The sequence below is a fragment of the Falco punctatus genome, assembly GCF_963210335.1.
Source record: "Falco punctatus genome assembly, chromosome: 2".
Taxonomy (NCBI): domain Eukaryota; kingdom Metazoa; phylum Chordata; class Aves; order Falconiformes; family Falconidae; genus Falco; species Falco punctatus.
This window is the reverse complement of record NC_137581.1, coordinates 746,685-769,715: the sequence shown is the minus strand read 5'-3', so window position 1 is coordinate 769,715 and position 23,031 is coordinate 746,685. Positions and strand designations below refer to the sequence as shown.

Below are 23,031 nucleotides of genomic sequence, written 5' to 3'. Positions count from 1 at the left end.
GGCCTGCTCTCAAACACCCGTGCCACTTACGCTCCCCCCTACACCTGCAACTCTTCCTTAAGCACCTCACCTTTGCAGTGCAAAGGCTGCTTTTTGTTTTCCATCAGAACCTGGCTTTGGATACCAGGACAAAATACAGAGCCACCTCTCATTTGCTTCCTCAAAATCCAACCTCTGTGCTCCAGCATGACCATACCTGGCTTCCAAGAACATCCATCACCTCCACCCACTTCCCAATCTTACCCCAAAATTCATGATTTGCCCTCCCTTGCACTACACCACCTACTACTATGCCTTAAAAAAATTCTAAGTTTTTTGGTTTTAGACTTATAAGATGAATTTTATCCTGATGCCCGACATGAGTGCACTCCTTTAACTCCACACACCCACCTCAGCTACCTTCTCCTCTGCCTCCATAGACTATTTTCGGTCCTCTCACTTTGCCCCTAAGCAAGTCTCACTGAAGGCCAGATAAAATGTCCAATGCAGTTGTCAGCTGGTTCAGTCTTGTTACTCCCAACCTTATCTGCAATTCATAAAACCCCTCGTTTCCCTGTTCCCCTTTTTTATGCCACTACTATATGCTACAAAGTCAGCATATTGAGGATTGTTAAATGCCAAATTCTGCATCAGAAGAAATATGAAGCAGCATTTTCTAAAATCCAAAGAACTTATTAACAGATTTCACTCTCCCACGGGGTTTGAAGCTTTGTTTTCCTTTGATGCCCACCTTTCCTTACTTACTGACCCCCAGCAGCTCAAGTTCAGCAAGCAGACGCCTTTAACCCGAGCCAGTAGCAAGGCAACACCACAGGCAACTGACTCACAACTGCATGTGCAAAAAGTTATATTAATCAAACATGCTCTGAGCTGCCCCATGGAAACCAGAGCCCCTGGCCACAGAAACACCAGCAACAGCTAAACACTGAAGAGTTGGATTAATAAAAGTTGGTGTTTCTTATGCAACGGTTCTCTCCCACTTGCTGGACACCATCCACGGGCAAAGAGGAGCCGTTCCCTCACTACTGAGGAAAAAAGCTCTAATTACATCTTTACGATGATGTTATATAACCCTCCCGTCCCATCCAAACAAATTCAATTAATTTATCAGCATAACTTTAAAAACCCTCCCGATAGCAGCCTACAATTACATCCTCAGACACCCACTACAGTTAAGACCCCGGAGCCAGGTCCACCTTCACCCCCGCGTTCCACCACACACCCCCCACCGCTTGCCGTGTGCTCCCCCGGCCGTACTCCCACAAAGCCCCCCAACGATACCGGCTCTCACGCTGCCAGCAGCGCAGCCCAGCCCAACCCGCCCATTCCTCACAAACACCACAGCACCGGCAACGAGAAACCGAAACAGCCGAAAGCCCCCAAACACGGGCGCGGGGCGGCAGGAGACAGACCCCCACACACCACACACCACCCCCGGGGACCACCGCAAGAGGAGCTGGCGCAGCGGGCGCCGCCCGCGGGCTCCCAGCCGCCCCGGCCTCCACACACCCCCTTACCTCGGCTCGCTCCCTGCCCAACGTTCACCCGCGGCCCTCCCAGACCAGGCGGCCCCACGGGCCCAGGCCGACCCGGTCTCCCCGAGCAAGGCTACAGAACAAAGGCCGCCAGGCGCCCCGACAGCCAGGGACAGAGGTCCCACAGCGGAGCCCCGCAGGCGCGGCGCTCACCGCTGGCGCCCCGGGAAGGTGTAGCGGAGCGCGGGCCGGGCGGGCCTGGCTCCACCGCGTAGGGAAGGAAGCTGCGTCACAACGCGCTCGCGCAACTCCCAACCACCCCCGCTGTTACCACCCGTCTTATTGGCTAGCCCCGCGCCCAGCGCCTATTGGCTACCGCGCTTTGAAAGCGAGGCAGTTCTGCCCCCTCCCCTCAGGGAACGGGGAGTCTTTCTCTCTGATTGGTTACAGCAGCGCCTTACGTCACGACGCCCTGCGCGCCTACCGTTCTGACGTGCGGAGAGGGTGGAGATCGGTGTTGCGGAAGGATCCAGAAAAGCACGCCACATCCGGGGTGTTAGGGGCGGGATTTCCCCCGAGCGATCCAATCGGAGAGCGCTTGGGACCTTGCGTACTTTGACGCAAGGGGGCCGGGACCAGAGTCTTAAAGGGACCGTGAGGAGGCGCGGGTGCTGAGGTGACTTGGGCGGTGGGGGGCGCCCCGGGCCCGGCCCGGCCCCGCGGAGCCGTCAGGCCCGGCCTGAGGGAGCGGGGAGCCTGGCCGCAGCGGCAGGAAAGGGCGGGCAGTGGGAGGAGGAGGGGGTGACGGCGGAAGAAGAGGCGGAGGCGGTGAAGGTGGAGGCGGGGACGGGCTGGGGCATGGAGCAGAGCGGAGGGGGCTGAGCGGTACGGGGCCCTGAGGTGGTGTGGGGCTAGGGGAACAGGTGGGTGCCCGCGGGGTCACTCGCAGCGCTGTGAGGTCCCGGGGGGGCCCTGAGGGGTGTGGGGTGCCTTGGGGGTCACAGCGCTGTGAGGTATCTGGAGAGGGGGTGGCTCGGGGGAACAAGGGGTGCCCGGGGTGTGGGTCTCTGGGGGAATATAGGGTGCCTGGTGGGGTCTGTGGTGTGGGGTCCCTGAGGGAAGTGGGGTGTCTGGGGTGGTCTCTGGGGGGATGTGGGGTGTCCAGAGGGGTCACAGCATTTTGAGGTCTCTGAAAGGAGGTGGCTTATATCGAGGGGGGTGTGTGTCTCGGGGGAATACGGGGTGCTCGAGGGCAGTGATGTCTGTGGGGGATGTGGGATGCATGGGGGGGACGCGTGGGATCTCTGGGGGGATGTGGGGTGCCCGTGGGGGGATCACAGCACTGTGAGGTCCTCAGCTGGTGTCTCTGGGAGGAGGGTATGGGGTGCCTGGGGATGGTCTCGGGGGGAGTCTGGGGTGTCCGGGGATGTCTCTAGGGGTGTGGGTGCTGGTGCCGGGCAGGCTTGGGTCTCTTCAGTGCATGACACAAAAAAATTACTATTTTATTTGCTCCCTTGTGAGAATGTGACGGGGGCTAATCAGGGGCTCCCTTTTTGGGGTTGGTGGGGACACTGTCCCCCCACACTGTGAGGCTGTCCCCCACGGGTGTCCCCATTACACAGTTCAGTGTGTCCCCACAGCTGAGCCCACCTCGAGGGAGGTGCAGGGTGCCAGGTGTCCCAGCCCCCCATCCCGGCCTTGCTCTGTGGGAAGCGCAGCTGCCCCCAGCAGCCCTGCCCGTCAGAGGCATCTCGTCCGGGTCACTGCCAGTGGTGGTCCTGGGGAGACAAGCCTGGGGGAACCCCCTCCACCTGCTCCTCAGTCCAGCTTGCTGCAGTCCTGGCCCCAAAGGGCTCTGGCTGAATCACGTTAGAGCTTCCCTTTCACTTTGCTTTCATCCTGCAAATAAATCACCCCTCAGCAGCTTGCAGAGCAGTGGCACGGCCCAGGTGAGGGGGCTGAGTTCTGTTTTCCATAGCCCTTTGTTGCTGGGGTACCACAGCACCAGCGGGGACAGTCCCTGTGCCAGAAAAGGGGGGGGGGGGGGGGGGGGGGGGAGGGGCTTGTGGTGCTGTAGGAGATCGTGGCCATGCTGCCCTGGGGCAGCTGCCCAGACTCCTGCTCCTGCTGGTAACTGGCTTCTGCAGGGATTGTCTGTAAATCGGATTTGTCCTGGAGCCTGAGCGGTGGGTGAGGTGAGGCAGGGATCCCAGACTGCTCACTCATAGCAGAACATCGCATCCCCTTGTTTGAGCTGCTCGGTGGCCCTTGTCCCCAGGCAGGAGGGAGCCTGCTGGGACAGAAGAGGTCAGGGCCAGGCATGGCAGGAGGAGAGCCCAAAGGAAGATGAATGCGATGATGACCTTTAACGCTTAATGGGACTGTGATCCCAGGAGTTAGAGGGCAGCTGGGCTGTGGCCAAGGGTGCAGGGATGAACAACTGTGGCTGAGAGCAAGAGAGCAGCTAGCGAGTGTTGAGACTGAGCTGATGGAGAGCCATGAGCTGGAAATGGGCTGCCAGGCTTGAAAACCACTTGTCCCAGCTTGCCCAGTCTGATAAGCAACAGCTTTATTGTTGTGCAAGGTGTGGGACTTGCAAAGTCCGGATCCTACAGCCAGAGTCTTGCCTGTAAAGGTGCTGAGTACTCGGCTGGGATGGCGCTGGATGCGGGGCTGCGGTGCAGTTGTGCTGCGGTGGCAGCTGATGATGCTCTGGGTGGTTGGGGATGCACTGGAGGAGCTGCAGCTCACAGCAGCACTGGGCAGCATGCAGTGTCCTCGCTATGTCAGCACTGTGCTGTGCTGCAGCTGCAAGCCCAGCCTGGGAACAGTCTGGATAGACGTGCCCCACAGAAAAGAGCACACGTGCTTTTCCAGCTAGATCGGTATTATGGCCTGCAGCACAGTGTGGGATGTCCCACTGGCTGCTCCTCCCTGCTGCGTGCAGGACACTGCTCTGACCCTGCTCGCTGTTGTACGTGTGTGCGGGATACTGCTCTGACCGCTGTTGTACGTGAGTCTTGGGCTTCCTGTGTCTCAGAATGGTGCTTTTGGTGCCTGTCCTTGATGCCCGCCCTAGGGCTGTGCTGCTGTTAAACACGGGTGTGAGAGGCTGGCAGCCAGCCGTGTGCATTCCTGCCCAGGGTTGTCTGGGGCTGGATCTTGCAGGACAGAGAATCCTCATCAAACATTTGCTTGCTCGTTTGTTTGTTTTCAGGTCCATCAAGATGTTACAGGTGCCGCTGCCCCTGGATCGAGATGGGATCCTCTTCCGGCTCCGTTTTACCACATTAGCCATTGGGACTGTATTTTGCCCGCTCTTTGGTTTCCTTTTCTGTGTGATCTGGTCTCTGCTGTTCCATTTCCAGGAGACGACAGCAACCCATTGCGGGGTAAGCACCTCTCGTCATCAAAATGCAAAGTCCTCCAAGGTTGTGGCTGTTTGGCAGTGACAGCGAGTGGGATGGCAGGGCTCTTGTCGTCTTCTGGGCTTTCCCACCAGAAGTGTTACAGACCTTGAACAAGCTCCTTGATTTTATTGTATTTTTGACACCTTGGGACTGGCAACTGAGGTTTTTGCTTTTTAAAAGGGACCTAGGTAAGTCCAGACCAGTCAGGCTGATGTCTGTACTAAGCACATTGGTGGTGATTATGATAAGGAATAAAACTGGTGAAGCGGCAGATAAATATACTGCCCTGTGGAAGAGTTAGCCCAGCTTTTATAAAAGGAATTGATGCCCCTCAGATCTACTGGAGTTCTTCAGAGGAGTCACAAACACATGCCTGGGGAATGAAGGTTCAGAGGGACTGCCTGGATTTCTGAAACTGATGAGGTTGGCTTCCTTCCCAAGGTTTTCAAGCAGCCACAGCACAAGTGTTGATAAGCAGCTGGTTAGAAGCCAGGAACAGTGGGCGACAGATATTCTCCCACCAGCAGGAGATGACCACAGGGCTTTATGGGCTCCGTGCTGTTTCTTGTGCCCATACACTGTGGGCTGTCACAGAGTGGTGGCGATGAGGAGATCCTGGAGCAGGGATAGTGAGGCAGGCTGCTGAGGGGGCTGACTGGGCAACGAAATGCCAGGACAGTTTGATTTGGAGAAATAAGTGATGTTCACATGTGGCATGTGGTTCTGTCCCCTCCTCACAACTTGAGTGTGTGGGGCAGGGCAGCAAGGATGCTCAGAGGTGTGATGCAGCTCCTTTTCCTCGGGTGGTGGAGTAAGGGCACTTCAGCTGTGTGCAGGAAGAGACAATGGGCTGACAGCAGGGAGAGGCAAGACAGAGACCTAGTTCATGGCTGGCCTGGAGAGGGCAGGCAGGGACCCAGTGCTTGCCTTCTGCCAGTATGAGAAGTAGGGGATGTCCTATGGAGGTAGCAGGTTCTGCTTGAGGAACCAGCTCTTTCTTGGCTGCCTTGAGAGCAGCTGATCTGGGGAACACCTCTCTGCAGGACACTGGGTGTGCACAGTTCTGTGCGGGCTCCAGCAGAGACTGAGCAGGATCATGGAAGAGTGGAAGAAAGCCTGGGGTGCATGAGGAGGACCATGGCCAGTAGGGCCGAGGGAGGTTATCTTTCTCCTCTACTGTGCCCTAATGAGGCCACATCTGGAGTGCTGTGTCCAATTCTGGGCTCCTCAGTTCAACAGAGACAGGGAACTACTGGAGAGGGTTCAGTGCAGGCTACAAAGATGAGGGGGTGGAGCATCTCCCTGATGAGGAAAGGCTGAGGGAGCTGGGGCTGTTCAGCCTGGAGAGGAGAAGACTGAGAGGGGACCTCATCAATGCCTACAAATATCTTAAGGGCAGGTGCCAAGAGGACGGGGCCAGGCTCTTTTCAGTGGTGCCCAGCGACAGGGCAAGGGGCAACGGGCACAAACTGCAACATGGGAACTTCCATCCAAATGTGAGGAAGAACATTACCTTGAGGGTGATGGGGCACCGGGACAGGCTGCCCAGAGAGGCTATGGAGTCTCCTGCTCTGAAGGCATTAAAACCCACCTGGACATGGCTCTGCGCAGCCTGCTGTAGCAGGGGGTTGGGCTAGATGGTCTCCAGAGGCCCCTTCCAGCCCCAGCCATGCTGTGATCACATGGCACGTAGCAATTACAGTGTCCTTGGCCATGGCAGGGGATTGGACTAGATGATTTTTTTAAGGTCCCTTCCAACCCAAACCCTTCTGTGACTGGCTCAGGAAGTCCCTGGACTGTGAAACTCTGGCAGTTGGGAGTTTATTCCAGGGCTGCATTGATGGTTTTGCTGTTTTTATGTTTCTCCCTGAACAGTGTCTTTGCCTGCTGTTGCTATTGATTCTCTCCATTAGTGTTTCACTTACAAAACCATGCACCCTCCTCTCTTCTGTCCCCAAACTTGAGGGCAAAGAACACATGGCGGACCATGACTGAGTAAAAGGAAGGAATAAAGGTCAGAAGTGTAAAGCTAAGAAACCCAAGTGGGACCCTGAGCAGGGCATGCCAGTGCCCGGGGACTGACCTAGCAGAGCTGGGGGCTTTGTGGTCCTGGGGGATGAACCAGGGTTGCTGCCACATTATGTCCCCTGGCTTTTGAAAAAGGAATAAACTTATTTGGGGAAAAAAAAAAAAAAAAAAAAAAAAACAAACACCAAACCAGTTTTAGCATCTTGGAGAGCTATAAATACAACAGTATTATAAATACAACGCTCCCTGTGCCTCTCCCCATAAGCTACTGTCTCTCTTCCAGGTCCCTAACTACCTCCCCTCCATCAGTGCTGCTATCGGGGGAGAGACCCCTCAGCGTTACATCTGGCGGCTCTGCATTGGCCTCCACTCAGCTCCCCGCTTCCTGGTGGCAGTTGCCTACTGGAACCACTACCAGAGCTGCCACTGCTCACATCCTCACTACCTGCACTTGTGCCACTTCAACCTGCTGCTCAATCTGCTTGAAAATTTCGCCCTCCTTATTCTGACGTATGTGTCCTCATCTGAAAACTATGGTAGGTGTCTCCTCCCACACTCTCTGTTGACTATCTTACTGGTGGCCTTGCTGACAGCTGCCGAGGCTTTGCAGAGCTCTGCTTCATGTCAGTGTTTTGGCAGTAGTCAGTTTGGAGGGGAAAAAAGAAGTTTTTTAAAAAAATCTATTAAAATTAGTACTTATAGAGCAAAGTTGTGTCCATAATATGCAAATAGCCATGTTTGTCCCAAAATTCTTGGGTTGCTGCTAATTGGCCAAAACCATAGGCTGAATTTTTGTAGCAAGCCTAGGATCAGGCTTCAGCACTTGGTTTGCACTTGCGTACCAAAGCCATGCTTAATGCTTCTCTCTGAAGCTGAGCAAACACAGGTTAGTGTTCATCCTTGTTATCCACTCTGCCTCCACTGCTGAGCTTTGGCTTTGGCTCTGAGCTGGCTTCCGGCCCATGCTCTGTTCCAGCTGCATTTTAAATACCCTCTCACAAAATTATTTGTGTAAAATTTCCTGTATTGACCTGAAAACAAAATCAGAATTTTTCAGGTTAAGTCAGTGTGTGCAAAATACGGTCACAATAGGCTGGGAAATGCTCTTCTCCCACATGGTCTCATCTGAAATGAATTTAAGTGCCAGTGATGATATCCAGCTGCTGTTTAATCCCGAGATCTGGAGGAGACACTGGGGATTGACTTAAGAGGACTCAAATCCATGGACCAGCAAGGTGGTGCTGTTGCAGCAGAAACAAACCCAGTTCTGGGACTTGTCGGGAGAGTTGTGTGTTGGCTGCGCCTGCCCAGAGGAGGAGGAGGATGAGGATGAGGATGGATATCCTGCCTGGCTGTGGGACCACACTGGAGGATGTAGTCACAAAGCCTTGCAAAGGGAGGCCAGGCCAGAGCTCCAAGAAAAGAGGGTTTGGAGCAGTGCTGGGGAGGGGAAGCTGACAGAACAGGGTTTGTCTCCTTGCAGCAAGGCAGGTGAGGAGGTGGGAACTCAGCTGATAATTGTACTGAGGATATTTTGCTACTCAAAATGGGTGAGGAAAACACACTCTCAAAGGCAGGTGCGGTGGGGGTCAGGAAGCCTTGCAACTGCTTAAAGCAGCAAGTTGAAGATGGGCTGTGGCCACTGGAGCCCTCCAGGAAGGCTGGGAATGTGACTGTGGGGATGAGGGGTCCAGCCCCAGGGCATGATATCTGAGGCTCCCTTCAGCCCACTGCTGCCATCGAAGAAGGGTTTCACATTCAAAGCACAAAGCAGAGCAGTGCAGGTGCTGTCCTGATTCCTTGTCAGAATTGGTGTTTGAAGATATTGGATCTTGCCCACTAAAACAAGAAGCTGTTGATCAGACTAGATGATCTCCAGAGGTCCCTTCCAACCCTGATCATTCTGTGATCCTGTCCAGGAAAAACAGCTCATAAAGTCATGAGCCCCCGCACCCTCAGGCTGGTGGGACAGCTGACAGCTCTTTGTCCCTGTGCTTACTGTCCTACTCACAGATGCTTCTGTCTTTCGCAGTGCAGTGGTTATTGCATTTCTGCTCACTGCTCATCGCTCAGGAGCCATGCCCAGAGCAGTTTGGGTTTGGGCCTGTCATGGGTGCGGTGGTTGTCAGTCTGATGAAGCTTCCCACAGTTTAGATGCTCACTGGCTTCTGCTGGGTCTTCATCAGTAAGCCTGATGGCTTCAATGCTGCGGTGTCATGAACAGAGTCCAAGAACCTCCACAAGTCTTTAGGGTGAGGATGCAGATCCATAGTGGAGCCCAGTGATCTGGGATGGCTGGATGTGAACCCCAGCCAAGGGAGGTCTGTGGTCTAGGAGGTGTTCCTGTCCAGCTCACCTTCCTTGTCTCCTGCCAGCGCTCCCTATCTCCCATGATGGTGAGGCATCCCATCACCACCCCACCTGCCTCTGCTGATGTCCCCAGCTGCCCCCACCATGGCCAGGGACTGCAGACTGACCTGCCAGTGGGGCTTCTCTGGCCCATCAGGGACTAGCAATGTGGCCTTAGAAATTCAGATGGTCTTTTGGGGTTTGGATACCTCAAACCATGCTGTCACCTGAATGGCTCTGCCTGTGCCTTGTTTGGCAGCTGACAGCTCTGCTCAGCTTGTGCAGAGCTTTGCAAGGGGGAGACTGAGGTGCGGCAGAGTGGCTGGGCAAAAGCTGCATTGAGAGCTGAAGCTAACCTGGTTTTCCCAGATCCTTATTACAGACTAATCTCAGGTTTGTGAGGAAGGAAGGTTTCAGACCTTAGCTTCCGTGCTGAGATGAGAACAGGCTCAAGTTAATCATCTCTGCAGGACACAGCTCACATCTTCACCTCTAATAGCTGTCTTTACCATTGCTCCTTGCATGGTTTCACTTTCCCTGGATTCAAGAGGGGAAGCAGGGAAGTTCATTTCTTATATTCAGGTGGTTGGGAATTCAGCCTGTGGTTCAGCTCCTGGAGAAGAAGCTGGGAAACTCTTAAATGGAAGCATTCATTTGAAAATAACTCACCTGAAGTTGCATGGGCTTTGTGTGTGGCTTTGGGGCTTCGTGAGCTGCTCTGGCTTAGTGTTGCTCCAGCTGTATTTCCAGCCTGACCCTGTATCTGTGCTACTTCAGTGATGCCTGAGACTACCTCAGTGCTGGTGGTGGGGCTGATGACAGCTGTTAATTCGTAAGTACATAATGCAGGAGGCCAGAAGATGGCCCTTTCTGGATCTTGGACTGGCTTACTCCACAAACCCCCACTTCGTGCCTAAGTTTCCCTATCCCTAGAATAATAGCAGGGATGCTGAGCTGCTCTCAAGGGTGCCCAAAGTTTACAATAGTGTGAAGCAACGGAAGCTCTCAGACCAGGTCCCTTCTCTGAGGGTGCAGAGCTGTGCCATGCCTCTCTGCTGCAAAGACTCTGGGTCCCTGGAGCTCTGCTGGTGGGGGGTGGGGGCACAGCATCTCCCAGGTGCTGGGACTCCCAGAAGGACTGCATCCTGCAGGAAGCAGTCCTTCACCCTCCCAAAGCCTGCCCCATGTTCCCGTTGTGCTCTTGGCTCAGATTTAACCGTAAACCTGTTGTCTTGTTGATTCAGCAATCCACGAAAATGCCTTTATCGTCTTTATTACATCGGCTCTGGGCCACATGCTCTTAACGTGCATCCTCTGGAGAATGACTAAGAAACACACAGTAAGTCCTGAGGTACAGAAACTTTCCTTTCTTCTCTCCGTGCGGTGCTGGGGAGGGGGCACTCAGCTGGCGGTAGAGACTTTTGGCTGGTGCTTGCTTGTGACTGGGTGCTAAAGGAGTTAACACTAGCGGGTGAAACTGGGAAACATGGTCACCAAAAGTCATGGTTTACCAAAATGAAGTGGGGAAGAATCTTTTGATTTCCTATTTTCTGGTTTTCATTTAGAGCTGATGTTTGAATACTACCCCATCAGTGTGCCTGCAGGTTGAGTTTGCTGACCTTCTTGCCTGAAAATGCCTGTTTCTGAGCTGAAATTTGCTTCTTTGTGCTGGGGAACTGGGAACAGCTGCCAGGAGTGGGCAGCAGGTGTTGTGTTATTCCTTTCCTCCAGGAATTGGTGCACTGAGCAGACTGGCTGTGGGTCTGGTTCCCTGTGGGCTCAGAGACTTGCTGGTCAGACAGAGCATCCAGGCAGAGCCTTCTGGCTCCATCACCTGGATGCCACTTTGGTGCCATCCTGGACTATGGGCACCAGCACAGCCACAGACAGGCAGGGCAGGACATTCAGCTTTGAAATTCTGTGTGAGAAAGTTGCTTCTGTGCATGCATGCCTCTTGTATGCTCAGCTTTGCCTGGGTCTCTGGGCTCCCTGGACCTCTCAGTCCTTTTCTCCTTAGGGATGCATCTTGCCCCGCTGGTCCCCAGTCCAGCCCTCACAGTCCCCAGTAATACATGAGGGAGGTCCCCAGGGCTCCCTGGACTGTGTTGCCCCAGCAAGGTCATCACTTTGTGAAGCAGAGACCTTCAGAGGAAACTGGTGGAGGTGTATGCCTTTATCTCGGGACTGGGAAGCTGGCAAGGGCTGGGAGCAAGTCTTTCTGAAGGGACTGCATACAGGGCAGGATGAGTGCTGTGTGCAGGGTCTGCTTGGACAGTTCAGAGAGCGCCTTGGTAAGGCTCCTGCTTCATCACAGCTGTTTATTGTCCCTTTCCAGCAATTCACTGAGCCCATCCCTTTGCTGGCTTATTTCAGAGACCTGGAAAAGAAGCTTCCGGCAGTAGTTTGGCTGCAGGACTCCCTGTGAAAGGGACTTTTGGAGATCCTGGGGTTCCCCTCTCGCTGGGAAGCAAGCTATTGTCTCTGGTGATAGGGGGAAAATGGGAGCTCACCAGTCACCCCTTAGTGGCTTTACTGTGGCTTCCTTTATTGATTTTGTCTTTTTTTTTGGCTTGTTTTTCAGTTTATTTTTTTGGTTGGGTGGGGGTTTTTTGTTTCGTTTTCTGTGAGAGCATCAAGCCCCTGCATCTCTTCCCCCAGCGCTGCACCTCAGATGTCTCCCCATGCAGCAGTCACCCCCGGGGAGCACCTGCCTGCAGTCCTTGCACCTTTGCAGACTGTAGCATTGCAGCAAGCCCGTGAGTTTTGGTTGCAGCATATTAGCAGCAGCGCTAGTCCTGCTGTCAGCTGGCAGGAGCAAAAAAAACCAGATGTTGGCTGTGAGGTGGGGACTGTGGCTGTTCCCTGGGCTGAGCTCTGAGCCTGTGTACCCCGATGGTGATGGGTACACATCGCTGTGTGTGGCAGGGACTGCAGGCAGAGAGCTCTGGTGTAATGTGTCCCTGACCCATCACAGCATCAGGGCCAGAGGATCGGGTCAGGGGGGTGAGCAGCCTGCCTGTAAATGTCTGCCTTTCCTCTGCTGGTAATTTTGGTGGGTTTCTCCCAAGTTCATGTTGGGGAACACCATGAGCAATGTCCCACCGGTTGTGTTTTGATTCAGTGCACTCTGCTGCCATCTGACAGCACTCCTGCCTGCAGGTTGCCTTCCTCTGCCGTGTCACTTGGTGGGGCTGGTTCGTTACCTGCCCCTGAGGAGCTGAGGAAAGCAGGTGGGAGGTCCTGTCATGGCTGTCCAGAGCCAGTCCTGTGTGTCTGCACGTCCACAGCTGGTCTGTGAAGCTGCCGTGTGATGGTGGCCTTGCTGGGTGTCTGCTTGGGGAGCAGCCTGCGCCTACAAAGCCTGCAGGCTCAGTGCTGCTGGGTGCTGACACCTGGGCTCTCATGCACCTGCTGGTGCTGGAGCACCCTACGCATCTTTGTGTTGGTGCTGCTGGGTTTTGGGCATGGGAGAGGGGCACAGCAAACCTGTCTCCCCATCCTGCAGGACTCGCTTGTCTGGGGGCTGCTACCAAGCTGCAGCATCTCCAGCTGTGTGCTGCAGTGGGCAAGGTGGCAGCTTTTCCTTCTTACCCTCTTCCTGATGCTGCAAGGCTTGAGCTGTGCTGGGGGCACTGCTGTGTCCTGGTGCATGTGCCCAAGCCCAGAAAAGGAGCATTTGCTCCCTCCAAGGACATGTTGACTGTGGCACATCCCTGGGTGGAAGGGTGGAGTGGCACAATGATGATGCCCTGGCTGAACATGCCACCACCTGGCATGGCTTCCTCCCATCTTGGAAAGGCCCTGCTGATGGAGAGGAGCTGCCTGCAGGGGTGCATGATCCTCCCCTCCCAAATCCCCACGGAGAGAGCTCCCCTTTGGGGCCAGCCCTGACCTGGAGCCAGGGCTCATCTGCCTCTGCCTGGGAGCACCGTGTCCCCTGCACGAGCTCCCTGTGTGGCTGTGTGTCAGCAGATGGAGCTGTCGCCCGGGGAGTGAGGGTAACGGGTGAGTCCCTCCAAAAAGGAAAGCACTGCAGGGTGACGATGCAGCTGTCAGATTGGATGTATCTGGACGATACATCCAGATTGGATGTATCTGGACGAAGTGGGCCGAGGGCTTAGCACGCTGCTGGGCATGTGCCCGCAGGCGGCATCGTTTGATAAGCGGGCGCTTGCCCTTATCACCGCTCTGCAGATCTGCCTTGTCACACCATCGGTGTCCCATGATGTGCAAGTTGGGCTTCTGCTGTGAATCACTCCCAGGGGGCCATGGGAGTCCAGCCCAGGGTCTCCTGGGACTTATCCTGCCGTTTGGGTTCCTTGGGCTGCATGCCTGCTTCACTTCCCAGGCCGGTGGCAGCAGGGCTCCACGGGGCTGCCGGTGGGCTTAGCCCAGCTCCTGCAACACCTGCGGCTTGCTTGGCTCGGCAGGGGAAGGGTGGCAAGGCCATGGTGAGCACGGTGCCGCTGCCACATCCTCCTCACCCCGAGCCGAGCAGCCGGCGGGAACTGCTGTCCTCAGCAGGAGCAGGGAGAAGTTGGGCAGCGCTCGCTGAGCGTCTGGTTTAGGGCAGCGTGCAAGTGACCTCTCTTCTTGCAGGTCGTGGTATCTCAGGACCAGATTCTCTCTCAGTTTGTGTTAGTCATGGGGGGGGTTTATTTGCCTTTGCTACCCCCAGCCTGTCCCTTCTGCCACTGTCAGCTCCAGGACAAGGGGGATGCAGGGTACCAGAGCAGAGGAAGCCACCAAGGGTCCCCAGGGGAGTTCACATTCTCCAGAGCCAAACCCGGGACCATCTCCAGGACAAGCTCCATGCGAGGAGCTGGAAGGCTGGACCCAGCCTTCCTCCTGGTCAGTCTGGAGGAGGGAGCGGGGGTCTGTGCACAGCCCTTCTCAGGCTCCATGTCTGGCACAGCTTTTTAGCACTGCCAAAGAGGGGCAAAGCTCCCCAGGTTTGCTAGAGTTTCAGCACGTGAGTCACAGGAATTGGTCTTGCAAAAGCCTTTCGTTTGTCAGGGCTTGTGTTGCAACTGCCCGCCTTTCTGCAAGGGCAGGAAGGTGCTAAGGAACTTGTTCGTAATGGGGAAGTACAGACTGTTTCCAGTTACAAGGTGGCAAATAGTAAGAGAAAGGAAAATAAAGCTCTGCAGGAGGGAAGAAAAGAGAAAGCAAGCTAAGAGGACGAGGGGAAGGGACCAAGCAGAGAAGAGAGCTCAGGTGGGAAAAGGGAAATGGAGCCAGAGAGCCTCCAGCTGTGCAGGGATCATAGCAGACTAGAGGCAGCACACCAGTCCTTGGTGCTTGGCTGTGGCTAGTGTGGTGTTGCCCTCTCTGGCTGGTGCCTCTGCTCCTGGCCAGCTGCGCACCCTTTAAAACCCCCCTTCCACAGCTGGCTCTGCCACCTCGAAGATGATGTGCAGCAGAGCAGAGCAGTTTCACTTCTTGTTTGCAAACATATTTCCCCCCCCGGCCTCAGAGGCTGGTGTCACTAGCGGCTGCATTTCAGCCAGGAGACACGCATGGCAGCTGCCAGGCTGGCTGCTTTAGGCTCATCAGTAGGGCCGGGTCCTGCCGTGCCGCTGGTGCTGGAGCTTTGCCTCGCATCAGCCCAGGCTGCAGGCAGCCTGCTTTGTAGGGCTGAGCCCAGCCCCAGGCTGGCGGCTTCTGGAAAGTGTGTCACGCAGCAAGTGTGAAGGCAGAGGTGCCGCTTGGCTGCAAATCCCGCCTGCACGAGCACAGCGGGGCCGACCAGCGCCTGGCTGGCAGGCACCATACGCGTTCCGCGGCTGCTCCTGTCCTCCTCAGCACTGGTTAAGCCATTTCTGCTTGCACTGCCAGAGCAGGACAGCTGAGCTTAGTTTCCAGCAGCTGCTGGAGCCATGCAGAAGGTACCACAAGCGTAGTCAGTGAACAGGCGTGCTTTCAGCCTGACTCCTTGGTAGCACCGTCACCTTGCTGGCAATCTAGCGACAGCAGCCCATGGCGGGGTGACGGTAGCTCACACAGCCCTCTATAAATATACCAGTGCTAAGCTGTTGGTGCTAGGGCAGTTTGTCTTTGGGTTCACCACAGGGGAGCCAGAAATGCGTGACAGGGAGATGGGACCAGTGTGCAGCACATAGCCTCGAGGGTGATGCTTGTCCCCCGGGAAGGGACAGCTCCAGGAGCAGAACCAGTGCTTGGGAGGTCCCAGGAGAGCATAGCTGTTGCATTTTGAATTAATGTCACTTTGCCATTCCATTTCCTATCCCTGTCAGGAGCTGGGGTGTGAACTCTACAGGGTCCCTCTTCTTCTCCAGAGGCAGTGGAAGAAGCAGGAGGCTCTGTGCCTCCTTGCTGCTGTTTCCCACCTGCCTGTTCACAGCAGCCATCCTCCGGCCATTGGAGCCAGGTTTGCAGGGCTGGGGGCTCCCCTGGTGTGGGGGAGGGAGATGCCAGGCACCTTCCACAGGCTCAGAGCCACACGGGGCAGTGTCCCGGGGTGCAGCTGCAGGGCTGTCCCTGCCAGGCTGTGTTGGTACAGCCAGTCTGTTCTCCTCACCCCCATCATCTGGCCTCTTGCTCCTGACTCACCTTTGTGTGCACGGGGAATGTGTCCCGGCTCAAAGCCTGGAAGCTGCTGGACTAAATAGAATTTGCCTGTGGTTTTCTGGACCAGACACGCATCCAGCTACAGAGGGCTGGCTTGGGGGTGGGGGGAGCTGCGTGAAACTGGAGTGGCTTATAGGGGACACTGGGTGCCCCAGTCTGTCTTGCCAGGCGGAAATTGCGAAGCCAGGGTTGGCAGCTAAGTGGTGCTGGCTGCAGCTGCACCAGCCCAGCAGCCTCAGCAAGTGCACCCGGGGGCCTGAAGCCACCAGAGCCTGGAGCACGCCGTCCCTGGACAGCCGATGCCTGCTGACCATGCCAGGCACGGGAGCGCCCTGGCAGCATCCCTCTGCCCCAGCCCTGCAGGGGAGCAAAGTTCTGCACTGCACCATGCTGGGTTAAGGTTAGGGTCAGGATTCTTATTTCCCAGAGAAGGGGTGCACCAATATCCCTCTGGGTTTGCCAGGCTGTAAAACCATCCTTCCCACCTCAGTGTGCACATCCTGAGCATTTCACAGTCGCTTGGGATTCCCTGGGATTTTCTTATCCCGCTTTTTCCTTGCGGGGAGCTGGAGGCTTCAGCCTCCTGCCAGGCTGCTTAGAACTGCCGGCTCCCTTCTAGGGCACTGCCCTGGGGGTCTCCTGCACCTGCGCTGCCCTTCGCCCTGCTGCAGGACCCCTGAGGGCCAGGACCCCTGAAGGTGTCCCCAGGCCCGTGTCATGGCACCCTGTCCCTGCACCTCTAGGGCCTTGTGACTGGAGAGTTTTCCCGGGTGCTCACCCTCTGCTTCTCCCTGAAGGGTGAGTCCCTGGACTGGGCCCAGCCTGACCGAGGATTATAAAAGGCAAGTGGATAATTAGGTGTTAATCCCTAATGATTGGGCACAGCTCAGCCCAGTGCCCCAGGGGATTATGCCTGCAAGGTGCTTGCTGCCGGTGGCGGGTCCCCAGGGGCGCACAGGGGTTGGGAGGCAGCACATTGTTGTGACAGATGCCCGTGTTGCTGAACAGAGGTTTCTCAGCAGCTGCTGGCTTGAGGTCTGGCACTGTTCGCTGCTCCTCGGGGAAGGTCCCTGCAGCAGCATGGGCAGGACACCCAGCTGCAGCAAGGAGCCCTGGTGCAGGAGGAGGAGGCAGGAGCTGACCTGCCTGCACTTCAGGCACTGCGGTGGGAGCTCCAGTAGCTGCCGGTGCCTGATGGAGATGAGCTGCCTGTCTGCTCACCAGCAGGGACGGTACCCACTGTCTGGCTTGTGGCTCAGGCAGTGCCAGTCACAATCACCACTTCCCATGGCCCCGGTTTTGCTGGAGATCCCCCACACGTGGTCCCTCGCAGCATTCCCTGGGGATGTCCCAGGAGGTTCAGCTGCCTGGTATTCCCCAGCCTTTGGCTGCTGGATCACTGGGAGCCTCTTGCAAGGAATCTGGGGATGCCTTAAATCCACTGCAAGCAGCAGCCTCCTGAAAGGCGTGGAGTCGGGGGCTGTGCAGCGCTGTGAGGTGCTGTGCAGTACAGTACAGTGGCGTGGGACAGCACGGTGTGGTTTGGAGCTCTACAGTGCTGTGCAGTGCAGAGTGCTGCAGTGCCATATGATGCAGTGAAGCATCCCAGGGTGCAGCGTGGTGCAGCATGACACAGTGCAGTGCAACACAGCGTGGTGCCGTATGACCCGGTGCAGTGACGTGCAGCACAGCGTGGTGCCATATGATGCACTGTAGTGCCATGCAATGCAGCATGGTGCTGTATGACATGGTGTGGTGCCGTATGAAGCCGTGCAGCGCAGCACGGTGCGATGCAGTGCAGGGGAGTACAGCGGGGATCTGCTGCTCACCTTGCTGTGACAAGCAGGACTCGGCTGCCGCTTCATAGTGCAACCGTTTCCGCTGCCGTGGGACCTGGATGAAAACAAGGCTGTTTTGTGACCCGCTTTTCCGGTGTGAAACTTTACATAGCGCCTCGACCCTGGCTGCTCATTGTTATTTAACTCTGGGGTTGGCACTGGTGTTCGTCCCACCCCATGCCCCTGGCCCCGCAATCTCATGGCTGAGCACCAGCCACCCCCTGCTTCCTGGTGGGCAGGCGGGCAGGGGCTGTGGGCAGGCTGCCTGCTCCTGCCTGCAGGAAGCCCTGCTCCAGAGGGTCCCAGGAGCTGATGGGGAGAGAGACCCCCATCAGCCTAAGCTGGGAAGGACTGGCCCAGGCCCTGGGGGGTGGAGGCAGCATTGGCCCTGTGTCCCCAGGTGGTAAAGACAACCCTCCTTCCTCTCTGGGTTTTCCTTCCTGCCGTGACCTGTTTGTGCTTACAGGGTGGCTGGCTGAAGCCTGCCAGCACACTTTCCGGGGGGTAATGGAAAGTGTGATGGGGCAATTTAAATTTTCCTCATTCTCAGCAGTCCCTGAAAATGGAGTTTTTGTCTTACGTGAAACATCAGACAAGGGGGAAATTCCCCTCCCACCCAGAAATGGTAATAACAGCCCATGTCTGGGCCATCCATAGCATCCATAGCTGGCCCCCTTCTTTCCAACCCCCCTGTTCCAGGGCTTGGCTTGTTGGCTGCCCTGCACTGGGGTGGAGATGTTGGGGTCTCCCCTGTATCCTTCTTGGTGTCCAGCTGTGGTTTGGGGCTGACACAGGGGCTTGCTGTTCACGCCAGGGCCTTAGGTTTCTTTATCCACGATGATCAGCCTGATGGGAGAGAAGAGGAAGGGGGCTGGAGCTGGTACCCACTGCAGCCCCCCGCTTTGGGGGATGCTGGGCAGCATGCATATAGGGCAGTGGGTTGGGGGAGCCCACCGTGGGGGAGAGGGCTGACCCCTGGGCTGCTCCCTTTCCTGGAGGGGATGGACTCTGCCAGCACAGAAGCAGCAAACTGCATTGCTGAGGGCATGGGGGGCCACTGGCAGCAGCCCCATGCTCTGCTCCCTGCCGTTGTGCTGTCGGAGGTGGTGCTGGGGCGGAGGATGGGGGCCCCCCAGCCCCAGGGTGGCTTGTGCGATGCCTCCGGTGCAGCGCCTGCCCCAGCTGCCACCCCTTCATGTGGTTTCCTCCTCCCTGGTGCAGTTACAAGTGAGGAGGTGCAGTGCCAGCTGCCGCTGCCTGCACACACTGGTGAATTCCCCGTGCCGGGGCGGTTGGGCAGCGCCCAGGGGAGCCGGGGCCACCTGCAGCTGCCCGGTCTGCAGTCAGAGGATCTACTGTCTGGTAGAGCCATTGGCCCATCTCTGGGGAGCTACAAGGGCCCCATGTGCCATATACATCCCAGTACCACCACAGGTGGCCGGGTGCTCCTGCCCCGGCATTCCCAGGGGGCCATGTGGCTTGTTGGTGTCAGATGGTGCCAGAGGTCCCCATGGCTCCCATTGCCCCTTACTTAGCTGCAGCAGCGAGTTCCCAAGGGAAGAGCTGGGTGGGAGCTGGCGGCATGCTGCAGCCCCCTCTGGCAACTTGCCCTTGGGGCTGCCTTATTGCCCCAGCACAGGGAGCCTGGGCTTGGTTCATCTCCACATAGGTGTGATCCCCCAGTGTGTGCCCGGGTCACAGCCCTGTCAAAGGGCCGGTGCGGCCCATGGTCCTTACCCAGCTGGCTGTGCCCAGGGAGCTCGGGTGCAGAGGGGCTGCAGTGAGGCCCAGGCAGAGCTTTCCTGGGGATGGGGATGGCCGCTCCGACATCTGCAGAGGCAAAGGCTGAGCTGCTTGGCCTCCGCAGGTCCCTGCCGTGTGGGGTGAGAGGGATGAGGCAGGCACCAGGGACTGACTGGGGCTGTGACCCAGCTCTTGGCCTCTTCCAGGAGCGCAAGTCATACAAGTGGAAGCAGCTGCTCTTCTTCATCACCTTCATCACATTTGCATTTGCTGTGTGTGTCTTCATCCACCACAACTGGTACTGCAGCCCTGGAGGTAAGAGGGCCAGGGCAGGGACGGGGTCCTGCCGTGGCTCTGCCGTGCCTGGGGGGATGTGCTGGGGGAAGGGGCCAGGGTGACACCTTGCCTGCCAATCCCAGCCAGAGGCCAGGAGAGCTGCCCCAGGAGGAATGGTGCCCAGCTGTCCTTCTCCCCTAGCCTGGATTCAGGCAGAGGACACCCCCCACCCCACCCCCAGTGCCCTGCTGCCCCAAGGAGGTGCCCCAGGAGATCCCCCAGCTCTTGGGCAGATCTGGCTGCAGGTTGTCCTCACCTGCTCTGTTTCCTCCACCAGTGTACACCATCTTCGCCTTCCTGGAGTACTTGGTTGTCCTCTCGAACATGGCCTTCCACATGACTGCCTTCTGGGACTTCGGCAACAAGGAGCTGGTGGTGAGCTCGCTGCTGGAGGACAAGCACTTCTAGCCGGCCTTGAGCTGCAGCCAGCTGCGTGGCAGCCATGGTGCCGGTGCCAGGTGGGCGCTGTTCTTTCCCTAGAGGAGGCAGAGAGCCCCTTCCCTCTCCTGCTGCTCCCAGGGCTGGGGCCAGGGTGTTTGCTGTGAAGCTGCTGCAAGGATCATCCCGGGGTCCTGGGCCCCACAGGTGTCTGTGCATGGTCCCTGTCTGCACCTGGAGCTCTGGACTATTCCTGGGGACCCTCGAGACCAGTACCCCCTGCCCTGGCTCCCTGCCAGATACTGGCATAGGAAGGAGGACAGAGGAGGGGGTCGGGTACCTGCTGCTTGTTTCTCTGAAAGATGTTCTGGGCAGAGCAGGATTCTGCTCCCAGCATCAGGGCACAGGGGGCCAGCCTTGCTGTGCCCCTGCTTTGCCTGGGTGGTCTCATGGTTTCTTCTCCAGGTTTGAGGTCCTTGGCCAAGGTCCCCAAAAAGGGCTGGTGGCCTTTCAGGCCTCAAAGCTTAAGGCAGCCTGGGGAGAAGGGGCACTTGCTGCCCCTGCATCTCTCTAGTTACACCCCAAAGTGGAGCAACCCGCAGCCTTGACTACCTGGAAAGCCTTTGCTGCCAGGCTGGAGCTGGAGCAGAGTTGGGCCCATGCTGCGGCACCTGGGGCAGCATCCAGGCTCCTCCTGAGCCCGAGCCCCGGGTGAGCACAGGAGCCATGGCCAGGAGCTGGTCCCAGGCACTGCTCGTCCATCCAGGGCTGGGGCAGGGTCCTGGCCCATCCATGCCTGGTTGCTGGGAAGGGAGTGTCTTCGAAGGTGCTATCTTGTGCACAGACTGCACGGGAACAAGGTAGGAGAGTGCAAAGGCAGGGGTGCATGGGGCACAGCAGATGCCAAGAGCATCCAAGCTCTCCTGCTCTGCCTTTCCCAGAAGCCATCTCCAGCAAGCAAGGGGTGTTCCACTTCAGGCCCAGTTTGGGGAGGAAGGGCAAGTGATGCTGGAGATCCTCGCTCTGGCGTCTGCACCCCCTGTGCCATGGGGCTTGAGCTGAGAAGTGCTGGAGTTCAGCAGTGCTGCTGCTGCCCCAGGAGGAGAGTGCCAGTGGTGACCCCCCAATCTGCGGGTTCTGGCTGCCAAGGCACAGGAGACTGGCATGGCAGTGGTGCCATCTGGGTGCTAGCAGTGTCCCCAGACTCCTCCACTCCTCCCCCATGCATGGCCAGACCCCGGGCAGTGCTAGTGGAAGGGGGCTGCCACTGCTCTGGCTCACAGAGGCCACAGCCCAGGAAGACTTGGCTGCATCCTGTGCAGCGGGGCACCAGGGAGCTGGTGCTGTGCTGGGAGAGCAGCACAGGGCTCACGCCTGGAGGCTCTCTGGAAGAGGAATGGGCAGGAACTGCAGGTAGAGGGAGAGGGCTGAGCCTGGTGGCATCCGGAGCTGTCTTGAATTTGAGGAGGTCTGCGTGCCACACTCGGCTGTGAAGGACCAACATGGGTCCTTGCAGCTGCCCCTCACGTGAATGCAGCCACCACCAGCAGTCCCTTGGGATGTCCCAACACTTGTCACCGAGGCTGGGGCACAGCCTTCTCCTGGTGCCACCCTGGCCAGTGGCCCTGGCTGAGCCGGGCCCAGGCTGGCCTTTGAGTGGGTCCTGGCATGCACGTGTCCATCCGTGAGTGTTCCCACCGTGCCATGCAGGGCTCCATCCATCTCCCTGCCTGCATGCGTGTGGCGTGCTGCCCTCTGGCAGCATCTGCGCCTTGGTTTTGAGGTTCAAATAAAGCACCGAGTATTTTTGTGAGCTCTCAGCAGACTCTATGCCACTTCCACGCAGCCTGGCCAGCAGGTCCCATCCCTTCCCAGGACCCTGGGCTAGGGTGGGGTCTGGGCTGGAGCGCGGGATGTGGAGCCTGAGTGCTGGGGCCGGGGTGTGAGATGCAGATCCTCGGTGTTGGAAGCTGGGAGGTGCAGAACACGGACCCTGGGTGCTGGGGTGTGGGACATGGATCCTGGGTGCTGGGGTGTGGGACATGGACCCTGGGTGCCAGGCAAGGTTGGGCAGGCTTGGCAGGGCTGGAGGAGGCTGGGAGCCAGCCAGAGAGCTGGGCTGTGTCCACCCCACAGCTGGCGGCTCTGCTCCCCACCCAGCCCCAGGGACTGGGCTGCAGAGGCTATGGATGCTGCGGGGCAGGGGGCCAGCACAACCCAGGGCGGCGAAGCCTGGGGCCAGCAGGGTTGGGCTGGGCATAGCTGGGGTACACAGCGTGGTGCTGGGGCTGAGCAGGGCAGGGCAGCTGCCTGGGGCCTCAGTTTCCCTCTGCCCCACTCTGGGCGCTCCTGCCAGGGCAGTGGCTGGACCCTGACCTCATGGTGGCCCAGCCAAGCCAGGCCAGGGAGCGGCTGGGAGGGGAGCAGCTATGAGCTCATCCCACCGTTCCAGGGCCAGGGCAGGGCTGCGTCCTGCTGCCTCTCTTGGCATCCCACCCTGGGGTCCCTGCCTCGTCCCAGCACCCATTCCTCTGCTGTTCTCTGCCAGGATGGCACCTTGCCCACCGTGGGGGCTGCAGCCCCTGCCTCCGCTCTGCCAGTCCTGGGGGTGGAGCGTGTGCGTTGGTGGCCTGGCAGACCTCCGGCCAGCTCCTGCCACAGTGCCACAGCCACAGGGACATCCCTGCTGTGGCACCCCAGGCATACGGAGGGTCCTCAGGCAGCACAGTGCATCCCAGCAAGGGAGGGGGCCCCGCGCTGCATTAGCCCCCCCAGCTCTGCCCTGTGTGGCCCCACACCGTGGCACCCATCGCTCTGCCGTCAGCCCTGCCCACGGGAGCTCGTGGGGTGGCACAGCCCCTCAGACGCTGGTGAGGGACCCCC

At 57.7% G+C, this 23,031-nt stretch overlaps 2 protein-coding genes and 1 long non-coding RNA gene across 14 annotated transcripts in view; 1 reads left to right on the top strand and 2 right to left on the bottom strand.

Annotated features, from left to right (window-relative positions):
* The window catches only part of NUP98 (nucleoporin 98 and 96 precursor), a 42,746-nt gene extending 40,976 nt beyond the window's left edge, over positions 1 to 1,770 (bottom strand). For 5 of the 7 annotated variants that reach the window (XM_080374893.1, XM_080374895.1, XM_080374896.1 and 2 more), the window contains exon 1: positions 1,518 to 1,737. The gene's annotated coding sequence lies outside the window, so the exon portion shown is untranslated. Of the gene's footprint in view, positions 1 to 1,517 lie in introns of all 7 variants that reach the window. The other 2 variants (XM_080374894.1, XM_080374899.1) reach the window with 2 other exon arrangements.
* Positions 1,771 to 1,880: 110 nt separating this feature from the next.
* PGAP2 (post-GPI attachment to proteins 2) lies at positions 1,881 to 21,961 on the top strand. Of its 6 annotated transcripts, none has more exons than XM_080374985.1 (6): positions 2,203 to 2,398; positions 4,693 to 4,867; positions 7,197 to 7,449; positions 10,507 to 10,601; positions 19,641 to 19,749; positions 20,048 to 20,318. In XM_080374985.1, the coding sequence occupies exons 2-6, from the start codon at positions 4,703 to 4,705 to the stop codon at positions 20,176 to 20,178; spliced, it is 753 nt and encodes a 250-aa protein (XP_080231111.1). In that variant the 5' UTR covers positions 2,203 to 2,398; positions 4,693 to 4,702; the 3' UTR covers positions 20,179 to 20,318. The 6 variants fall into 6 exon arrangements, with proteins under 6 accessions (XP_080231108.1, XP_080231111.1, XP_080231109.1 ...); XM_080374984.1 differs by having other exon boundaries at positions 2,207 to 2,398; positions 10,507 to 10,613; XM_080374982.1 differs by lacking the exons at positions 2,203 to 2,398; positions 10,507 to 10,601 and adding an exon at positions 1,881 to 2,151 and having other exon boundaries at positions 20,048 to 21,961.
* Positions 16,707 to 19,634, bottom strand: LOC308058730. The gene is made up of 2 exons (XR_013925938.1): positions 18,665 to 19,634; positions 16,707 to 18,537 (listed from the first exon to the last, which is right to left on the bottom strand). It is a non-coding gene; the product is annotated as an uncharacterized lncRNA (long non-coding RNA).
* Positions 21,962 to 23,031: the final 1,070 nt, after the last annotated feature.